Genomic DNA, 10,629 nt, shown 5'->3' with positions numbered 1-10,629 from the left:
CCCAACCAATCACAGCATAGAACCCACCACCCGAGCTCCGCCCACAGACCCGACCCGTCACGTCCTCAAAGGCAGCGGGACTGAAGTATGGAAGCCGATTAGTGACGATGTTGCGTCGATATTGCGACAAGGCAGATCTACGGGGTTGGCATGGGCTGGCATGTGCCACCCTAAAATGCTCTCTTGCCACCCCTAGTGCCATCCTAGCTTTGCATATGACACTGTTGTTTATTAAAATAAGCTTTGTATCTTGTTCTATTTAATCTGAAACACCCCTAAAATAGTCAGTGATCACTGTCGGTCTCTCTCCGTTTTCATCATCACTGTTTATTTTAAAGCTCAGTGTTTAAACCCTTACCATGTAGCTGCAGCCCAGCCCATGCAGCAGTATATGAATGACTAACCTCGTATTGTGGATGGATTATCTCAGTTGTTCTCCTGGCTGAAGTTTGGTCTGTTTACAGCATCCTGCCATGCGACTGCATTTGTCTCTAACCATCAGGAACCCTCACGTTAACTTTTATCGAGAGGAAAAAAAGTTAGCGTTCATCCTCCAGCTTCACTGTTTATGTTATGCTAACATCTTTTATTTATTGTAGCCACTGAATTACTTGCTATTACTGTCATAAATTCAAACATCAAAGGATTAGACATAAATAACCACAAATTAATAATAAGTCAGCTTGCCGATGATACAACAGTCTTTCTAAAAAATAAAGAACAAATTCCATTGGCCTTAGATACAATAAAGATCTTTTCTGATGCTTCTGGACTACGGCTGAACCTGGACAAATGTGAACTCATGAGTATCCACAATTGTTCTCACTCTTCTTTGTACAATATACCTGTCAAAAATGAAATCAAATATCTTGGAATCTGGATAACTAAATGCATGGCTGATAGTGAAGAAAAGAATATTCAGAATACAACTGACAAATGCAAAAAAACTCTGAACCATTGGCTACAGAGAGATTTAACGTTGTTCGGCAGGATAATGTTGACCAAGGTTGAATCTTTGTCCAGATGAATCTGTCCAGCTTGTTCCCTAGCCATCCCACCAAGAATTATAAAAGACATCAATAAGGTGAATTTTAATTTCATATGGAAAAATAAACATCATTATGTTAGTAACAGGGACGTGATAAAAGATTATGAAGAGGTGGGTTTAAAAGCAATCGATTTTGAAATAATGAATGGCATTTTAAAGATTAATTGGCTCCGATCTTTCTTGAAAAATGATAATGAGATCTGGTTCTTGATACCATCTCTTATTTTCAACAAAGTTGGGGGGATCCAATTCCTTTTAGTGTGTGATTTTGAAATTTGTAAACTGCCCATAAAACGTTCCAAATTTCATCAACAAGTTTTGTTAAATTGGAAATTAATGTTTAAACATAACTTTAGTCCCCACAATGTTCCACTGTGGAACAATAGGGTGATATTGAATCGGGGGAAATCTATGTTTGTGGAAGAATGGATGACAAAACAAATTTGGTCTGTGACACATATAATGGATGAAAATGGAGATATACTTGAATTAAACAGGCTTAATGAGAAATATGACATGAGTTGCTCATCCGAGCTCTATAAAAAGGTCTCACAGAATGTCCCAACAGTCCTTGTAAATACGATAAAGAACAATTTTTCAAATATACCGACTCCAGATTTACATAAAATTAAACTAGATGGTCTTGACTTGGTTAATGAAAAATGCAATAATCAGTTTTTGAGGAGGTATTTGGTTAACACCTTATATCCAGGTAGGACAAAACATTCACTCAGCTTTAAAGATTATAACAAATCTGAGATCTCGTTGATCAGAACCAAATATTTAACATTTCCAATTCCATCTACCTACCTATGTATAGATAGGTAGGAGGATGTAGACATATATTTATATAAATAAGTTCTTCTTTTCCCTGAGTACTATTGTCACGTTTGTGTGGGAAGAAATGGTAATTTTCTAAGGTCATCACAAAAAATGTCCCATGTCGACCAACAACAAGGAGAAAAATTAAAGGTAAAATACAAACGTAAAATCTAACTGTAGTCAAAAGTGTCCAATTATATTTTGGACTCAGAGGGGTAACCCAACAAATCCTGAAAAATTAGGTTTGAATTTTGGTGACCAGTGTTTTCATCACACTGCAGGTTTCTGACACTTTGTGTGAATTTAAGCAACAAAAAACAAAACCAACTGAAGTTACACCTGTGTTTGTAACTGAAAAACCTGATGTGTAGTTTTGTGGATTTTATACTCACTGGGCTGCATAGTTATGTATTATAGGGGCTACAGTCAAACTGCAGCCTGTCCCGGCTGCCACAGGGTGACAGGTGGGGAAACAAGCGTTCACATTCACGCCTATGGACAGCTTACAATGTCCAGTGAACCCCACCCTCCTACCTGCATGTGTTTGGACTGTGGCGGAGAGCCAGAGTACTCGGAGAGAACACACTCATGTAGAGAACATCCACACAGAGAGACCCCACCCACATGGCGGCGTTAAGCTCGGGAACTTCTTGCTGTGAGGCAACAGGCATGCCACCATGCTACCCTTATTTAATAAAAATCATATAAATATGTTTTAAAGTGTCTCCTTTGGCAGATGTAACAGCTGAACACAGCCGCTGCATTCTGTCTACAACAGAAGTCTAATCTTCTCCCAGCTCTGTTCTAGGATGCCCTCTGGACCCAGTGGAGGTGGTGAGTGACAGGAGAACGGCGGCTAAGCTGTCATCCCTGATGGACAACATCTCCCACCCCATGCAGCAGACTGTGACAGCACTGAGCAGCTCCTTCAGTGGGAGACTGCGGCACCCACGGTGTGGGACGGAGAGATTTCGCAGGTCTTTCCTCCCCACTGCTGTCAGACTCCATAATAAAGACTTTAACTGAACAAACACACACATCCACACATGTGCAATAATACTAAGTGCAATAATCTTTTCTGTCATCGTTGTATTTTTACTCAGTTGTATATAGCATTCGTATTCTATTTTTATCTTATTGTATATATTTATTTTATTTTATTCTACTGTATATAGTATATTATTTTATTCTATTCTGTACAGTTGTGTACTGTATTTATTCTTATTGTATTCTAATTTTTGCGTCATAACTTTTGCACTGTCCACTTCCTGCTGTGACAAAACAAATTTCCCACGTGTGGGACTAATAAAGGTTATCTTATCTTATCTTATCTGTGGACTTTGTAGCTGCTTTGCTTTCACTCTTCTGTCCAGTTCATCCCAAACCAGCTCGATGGGGTTTCAGTCTGGAGACTGTGCTGGACCTCCACGTTTACAACCTTACCGTCTCGTTCTTCGTTCCTGAGGTGGTTCTGCCACGGCTCGGACTTATGTTTGGATCATTATCTTGCTGTAGACTCGACGACCTGGGCTCAGCGTGGAAAACCTGTCCACGCGTCTCTGCACTCAAAGACCTGGAATTATCATCAGACCCGGGTGGAGACGCAGCTCACCTGAGGGAATGCTGAGGCAAGAGCAGGCGAAGACCCCGATGAGCGCCGAGCAGCGGCGCGCACCGATGACCTGGAGCACCTGTGGCGGCTCGCGATGACCCCGCACCAGCCTGTAACCCCGTGACACAGATCAATCACCTTTAGACCAAAGTGTTGACGATGACCTCTGACCTCCAGCAGACACAATGAGCAGGCGGACACAATCAGTGACTTCAATTTATTTTGCTCGTGTCATCATTAAAAACACAATTATTTTCAACAAGTTTGATTTTTAAACACGTGTCAAAGTGCAGCTCCAACACCTACGGAGGCCCATCACGGCCAAATATAAACTCCAGTCCATCCAGCCATTACTCTGCACCTTTACTGGCCCTGATGAGCTTCCGTACTGGCCTTTAAATCAAGTCCTGTGACACATCGAGTCCAAAATCTCTCGCTTCCTGTTCAAGTCTCTCTGTGATTGGACGGCGGGGGCATCGACCTGTTGTCAATCACAGCAGCGAGAATCAAACTGAGAGGATGCGTTCACCGCCAAGGAAACCCTGAACGCATCCTGAGGTCACACTGCACGTGCCTGGCTGTGAGGGGGCGGAGTCAGGACTCACGTTAGTAAGAACCCGCCAAGAGTTTGAATATTGCTAACCTACGATGCTACAGCGAGCTCGTGCTTGTTCTACTTGACATCACTTCCTGCAGCGGCTACGGCTCACGCGTTAGGGTAACCGTAACGCAGAGTTATTTAGTGTACGAACGAGTTAACGATGAGGAAAGTGCAAAACGCACTCTACTAAGGAAGACTTTAAATGCCTAAATCAAGAAAAAGCTTCAGTTTTGTCTGCAGACGCTTTTAATGTGTCAGTGTGATTTCAATCATCTGTACGTGTCTTTAGGACTCTCACAGCTGACAGCAAACATCGAATATCACACCTGATTTAGTTCATTTGTTTTTAATGTGTCAGAATTAAAATATTTCTAGCACTTCCTGTTGCTGCAGGTTTCATTTCTCACTCTTTATAAAGTTTATTTGACATCTTAGTTCCTGAACTATCACTGAACACGCTCAAGGAACATGAAGTGAACCATCTACAAGTTATTTTCTAAACGGTGGCATTTTAAACCTTCCATATGGTAAGTATGGAATTCTAATGAATCTGTGGGAACGGATTAATTTAAGCATTAAACGTCCTCCGTACTTCCCGCAGCACCTCCAACTGAAACAAACTATGAGGAAAAACAAAGTGGCGACAGAAAGGTGAACTTTGACCTTTCGGTTAGTGTGTGACCCGGGAAGAAAAAAAGAAAAAGAAACGCCAGTGACGTGTGCACGTCGGCGGCTACGCTAACGTGAGACCGCGACACCGAGGGAGAAAACACCAAACCCTATTCCACAACCAAAGGAAACGCGGGAAAGAAACAGCGGGTCACGACGCGTGAGGGCGAGCGGGTCGGCAACGAAGAAGAACGCAGGAAGTCTACGCAGCAGTAGAAAAATACACATTACAAAAGGTGAGAGCGAGCGGGCAGCCATTTTGGCGATGAAGTTAGAGGAAAGTAAGTGCCCGTAAAGCTACGTCAGCAGGCATTGGTCGGACAAGTCGTCACAGACGGCATGACAGAAACGCCTCGCTGCTGCCTGCGAGGATTTCTCGCCGCTGCCGCTGACAGACATGGAAGGTTACGCTGCATCAAGCATCGACACCGGTGCTGGTGACAAATACACAACTTCATTATTTTCAACAAAACAGCAACAACTACTCGTCTTCCTCTGAAGAAGCTCCGCCTCTGTGCCGACGACTCCTCCCACCGTTACTACGACGCCACTTTGTCGTCCTTCTGCAAGAAAAACAGGAACAAACGCCAACGTTAGCACCGAGAGGCGACGGACTTTAAGGTCAGAAGGACGGGGCGGAACTCCAGCTCCTACTTCCTCAAGTCATGTGTTGGTCTGACAGGAGCCCTCTAACCCCGCCCCCTGAGCCTTCACTGTCTCGAAGTTAAAACACAATAACGTGACCTCACCCGGTACGCCGACAGGTCGGCGAACTCCCGGCCGGCCTGGTTTCCTCTGTATCCTCCCCTGTAGCCGCCACCGCCTCCCTGCGGTGGCCCAAAGGAGCCCCGGCTGGCCGGGCGACCCCGCCCACCGCGATAACCTGTGCCGCCGCGGCCACGGTAGCCCTGGCGACCTCGGCTCTGACGCAGAGGGATGCCGAAGGTTTCAGCGTTCATCCGCCGCTCCTCCGCCCACGTTTGCCTCCGCTCCCTGCAAGAGAAACAAGCGGCGGTGAGCGAGAGACGCGGCACGCTACACACAGGAAGTGGTCGGGGCTATGGTTAAAGCGACTCACCTCGGGAACCCCGACCCTCCGGACCGCTCGCTCGTCTTCCTGCCGGACAGAAAACATTTCCATTGTTAGTGACCGCGCCCCCTTCAGTGTACAGAAGCCATGCCCACACTGACAGCACTCGTACCTCGTGTCATCGCAGGAGATGTTGTCGAAGAACGACTTGGACTTGTCGTAGTAGCAGTTGGGCCCGAGCGGGTCGCACTCGTCGTCGGCATTGCTCTCGCTATTCTGAGTCTCCACGCCAGAGTCGCCTTTATCCTCGCCGTTGAGTGCCTTCTCGTCTGCGAGGCGAACAACAGAAACGGGACACGCTCAGACGAACGTTACGCTTAACGCTGCATTTCGGCCCACCGTCGGTGACCTCACCTCGGAGCTTCAGCTTGCTCTGGAACTCGCGCTCCAGCTCCTCCTTGTTGAACTGCGCGTTGGCGCTCTCGAAGTCAAAGTCCTTCTCGAACTTCATTGGGCCGTCCCGGCGCACATTGAAGCGTCCTCTGCCGCGGTGACCGCCTCCTCTGCCGCGTCTGTTAGACGGAGCACCCGCGGCAGCTGAAGAATAGAGGGAGGACGAGGAGGACATTAGTTACCGTGGTAACTAGAGGGGGAGACACGAGGACGTGAACTGAGGCACATCCACGATGACGGACGACCTCGCAGCACTTCGAGGTAATGTCACATGTTAGCAATCACACATGCAGGTAACAGGAAGTCAGGTGACACTCAACTGACTTCCAGTTACCTGATAGGACACCGTGAGGATGGACGTCACGCTCCGATTGGCTCATACTGTAAACACAGAGCGGTATGTGTGGTGCCGACGCCGCATCTACAGCCTCACCTCTCCTCGTGTCCACGCTCTCCTGCGAGTGCTGCGCCTTCTGGCTGCTCTGTCCTGAGGAGGCTGTGCGGCCATGGGCGGGGCTTCGGCGTCCCAGGCCAGGAGCCGGTGCAGTAGTGGTGGTGGCTGAGGGGGCGGCGCTGGCTGCCTGATCCAGGACCGGACTCTTCCTCAGAGGGTCCAGGTTACCTGGGCTGGTTCGACCTGCAGAACCGGGGAAAGGTCACAGTTAGTGCGGCGCTACTCGATCATCAATGATCACGCCGAGAGAAACTCATATCAGAGAAACTGAGCAGGGCGTGTAGGTGTTCCTCACTTCCTGCTTCAGCACTGCAGGAGGACAGGAAGTGACTCATACAACTCTTCAGCATCACACGGTGATGAAGCAGCGCAGGAATTTGTGCTGACCTTTGAAGTCATTTAACACAAAGTAAAGATTGCACAATAAAGCAAAAACATTAAAAGGCGAACTGCGATGGGTCCATGACACGATCACGTGAAACAAACATTTGCAGTAACAGTAAAGGCGAAATTCTCGCTGCGTCTCTGCTGCAATCGGGATTTCTTATAACAACTGGCGAGCAGACAACGCGCTGCGAGCGGCAGCTTCAACATCGCAGCTGACTTTTAATCCTCTGGACCGCGTGGAGGTCATGTGGAGCAGGAAATGAAGGCCTTGATGGCTCAGTCACGCCAACGCCACAAACCACCCCTGCTCGCTTCCTGTGGCATGAGTTATGTGGCACAAGGGTCACAGACAGACCCTCAACTAGGGCTGGGCCATATTATACCGTTCACGGTAATACCGGTATAATGTTAGGCAACGATAGGAAAATGAAATATCGCGATAGAATGAGTAAAACGCGCATGCGCAGTGCCTTTGTTTTCATACGCACATGGCCGATTGTTGAGTGAAACAGATGAACCAGAACTGGTTTGTAAAAACTAACCCAACTTCAGTGATGTGGAACTGGTTTGGTGTTTGTCCGTCAGATACACAACAAAGCACATTTTTTTGCAGAACATGCAAGCGGCCGTCGTTATTGTCATATTTGTCGGACTAAGATGCTCTTAAATCTGGGAGTAATCTGGGTCCTAAACTCCGTATTATTCAGGTCAAACAACACTGCAGCATCACTGAGAGTTAAAAACTGTCTAAATTCTTTCATCTTTAATAAAACGATCAGCATTGCTGCTTTACCAGGTGTAACTATGAAGTTTAACTTCCAGGCATCCATGAAAACAAAAGTTATTACATTTAACGGAGTTAGAAGCTAGCAGGAAGCTAGCGGAAGTTAGCTCGCTAGTTTCGCTAGTTACCTAAGCATGATATAGCATGTTCTGACTGAGAGATTTCTGAATTCAAACGTACAGCTCTGCTATCACGTCCAACATAAATGAAGACAGGAAACTAAACAGCAGTGACGTTTGTAGGGTTACTGAAGTTGGGCTAGCTGGTATATAATGATGTGCTACGTGATCGCTAGCGACACAGCTATGTTAGCATAACATAAACAGTGAAGCTGGAGGACGAACACTAACACTTTTCCACTTATAAAAGTTAACGTGAAGGTTCTTCATGGTTAGAAACAAATGCAATCGCATGGCAGGATGCTGTAAACGGACCAAACTTCAGTCAGGAGAACAACTGAGATAATCCATCCACAATACGAGGTTAGTCATTAATACACTGCAACAACATGGGAATAGAGCAGCTACCAGAGAATTCAACATTAATGAATCAATGTTACAAAAGTGGAGGAAGCAAGAAGAATGAGTTTAATAAAGTTTGATTTATCTGACTGCTTTGTTTCGCTTAATGTGCCTTATAATCCCGTGCACCTTATGGTCCGAAAAATACGTACTGCACACTGCAGTTTAATGTTGCAAAGCACCTCTTTTTAACTTCAGTGGATATTATACATGGTTATGCTCAGGATATGTCAGCCCATTTCTACTGGAAATGCCTTTTGGTTAAACTTTCAGCAAGGAATTTGCATTTGCACTGTTACATTTTTATAAAGCTTTAATGTACATAAAAACCAGCTTCTTGTTTTAGTGAAAATAAATGGAAGGTTTTCTTTTTGCGCTAGTAATGTTGTGGAGTTGTATTTTGTCTCGCATCAATTATATCGTCAGTTATATCGTTATCGCAAATTTTCAAATATATATCGTGATAAATATTTTTGGCCATATCGCCCTGATCTACCCTCAACCCTTGGATTTCATGCCCGGCGAGAACCCCACCCCCCCTGCTTACCTGCAGCACCAAGCTGCGGCGACACCAACGGGCTGCTGTTGAACTGGCTGTAGGCGGGGACCGGAGCTCGGCTGAAGAGGCCGTAGGAACCGGCTGACTGGAATGGGGTTGGCGCCGTGGCGGACGAGGAGCTGGAGCTCATAGATGACTGCAGGAGGAGGAAGAAAGGTTAAAGGTCACATCAGCTCCTCGTTTCATTTCTCGCAGAAAACTGAAACAGGAAGCCTAATTTGTCCCTTTCACAGTAAAGGTCCTGTGATAGCAGAGGGGACAGATTAAAATAAAGCTCTCTCACACATAGCTCAGCTTACAGGAAGTGGTGGAAATAATATTTCAACATAAGATAGACTGGAAGTGGATCGGTCAGGACCCTCAGGTCAGAGGGGCCAAGTCCAATCAGACAGCCCACAGGCCAAACACGACCTTGCCTCCTCAGGACGGGCGTACCTGGACGATGGCAGGGTCCTGGGGCAGCGAGCAGGTGGGTTTGGGTGGCTCGCACACGGTCAGGTCCTTGATGTCGCTGCCTCTGAAGATGATGTACTCAAACGTGTCATCCCGAGGCGGAATTGGCCGGTCGGTGGGCCGGTCTTCAGTGCCGAACGAACGAACTGTCAGAGGAGGAAACAAAGTGCTGCTAGAATCACAGGTCAAAGGGGAAACAGGGTTCAAACCACCCCTCTTAAATTCACCCTAATGGAGCACCAAATGCTAATTAGAGCAGAACAGTAGTCTAGGTGATGCCCCTACTACAGAGAGGAGAGCATTGGGTGACCTAGTTATTGATCGTCAGGCACCTAATGGCGGTCAGAGGAGCTGTGGTCTGAGCTGGGAGGAGACCGGACACATCTCCTCTCAGATCACCCGGAATACCTGCAGAGGGCTCTGGGAAATCTAAGGAAACACATATACATACAGCCCTCACTCTGGTGTGTGTTGTTTTGTTTTTTTTTGTTCCTGCTCTGTCACAGGTCACGTGACACCGTGCTTCACTCGCACAACATAACGCTTGGACATAGCACCACAAAACCACGCGATCCACTATACTACTTGTCCCGGCTCCGCCTGCACCGGTCTGTGACGTGCACTCAGTGACGTCAGAGAGTGCGGCGAGCAGGTGAGGCTGACCGGAAACGAGCATGGTGTCGGCTTCCTCTACTGGCTAGCGTTAGCCGGTTAGGTGAATCACCTGTTACTCTATCTGCGCACAGAGAGCTGGTGTGAGCCGTCACAGCAGTTTAGCCTCCCTTTATCCGCTTGAACCCGAATAAGTCGGTGCAGTTTCATGCTAGCTCGGCAGAACACGCTTTTTGTGACGAATGTTAGCATGATAGTGTTAGCCAATGGGTTTAGTTTAGCGTGCTAAGCTCGGCTAAAACTGCTAATCACCGTTGTTTACGCCCGCGCAGCCGCAACTCAGCAACACAAACAAAGCTTAAACCGAGCAAGAGCATAGCCGCGAGCCCTCCACTCACGCGGCAGTGCTACCTTTAGCCAGCGCCACTGTCGAGTTCTCGGTGTCGATGGTGTAGAGGATGCCTTCGTAGCGGATCTCGGCCTTGGAGATCAGGCTGATCTTGCTGCCGAGGTAGGGGGTCCCGCCGCTCATGGTGCTGTCCGTGACTGGGAGCTTCTAGCAGAGAAACGGACAGGCGCCTTGTGTGAAGTACACGCGAAACAGAAACGATCCTTCGGGGGGGT

At 47.1% G+C, this 10,629-nt stretch overlaps 1 protein-coding gene across 1 annotated transcript; it reads right to left on the bottom strand.

Annotated features, from left to right (window-relative positions):
* Positions 1 to 3,684: 3,684 nt before the first annotated feature.
* lsm14aa (LSM14A mRNA processing body assembly factor a) lies at positions 3,685 to 10,552 on the bottom strand. Its single transcript, XM_085281047.1, has 9 exons — positions 10,417 to 10,552; positions 9,376 to 9,539; positions 8,929 to 9,076; positions 6,669 to 6,872; positions 6,197 to 6,379; positions 5,955 to 6,111; positions 5,831 to 5,869; positions 5,502 to 5,745; positions 3,685 to 5,315 (listed from the first exon to the last, which is right to left on the bottom strand). The coding sequence occupies exons 1-9, from the start codon at positions 10,535 to 10,537 to the stop codon at positions 5,292 to 5,294; spliced, it is 1,284 nt and encodes a 427-aa protein (XP_085137173.1). The 5' UTR covers positions 10,538 to 10,552; the 3' UTR covers positions 3,685 to 5,291.
* Positions 10,553 to 10,629: the final 77 nt, after the last annotated feature.

This window comes from Mchenga conophoros, linkage group LG7 (genome assembly GCF_057382185.1).
Source record: "Mchenga conophoros isolate Kocher_MC1m ecotype Shallow Benthic linkage group LG7, M_conophoros_male_GT1.1, whole genome shotgun sequence".
Lineage (NCBI taxonomy): Eukaryota > Metazoa > Chordata > Actinopteri > Cichliformes > Cichlidae > Mchenga > Mchenga conophoros.
This window is presented reverse-complemented; position numbering and strand designations above follow the sequence as displayed.

Excerpts from the sequence above, each read along its gene's own strand:
- lsm14aa (XM_085281047.1), bottom strand. The coding sequence starts at position 10,537 with ATGAGCGGCGGGACCCCCTACCTCGGCAGCAAGATCAGCCTGATCTCC. Across the intron at positions 6,380-6,668 it reads GAGCGTGGACACGAGGAGAG|CTGCCGCGGGTGCTCCGTCT; the intron begins GTGAGGCTGTAG and ends TCTATTCTTCAG. Across the intron at positions 6,112-6,196 it reads GAGCAAGCTGAAGCTCCGAG|ACGAGAAGGCACTCAACGGC; the intron begins GTGAGGTCACCG and ends TTCGCCTCGCAG.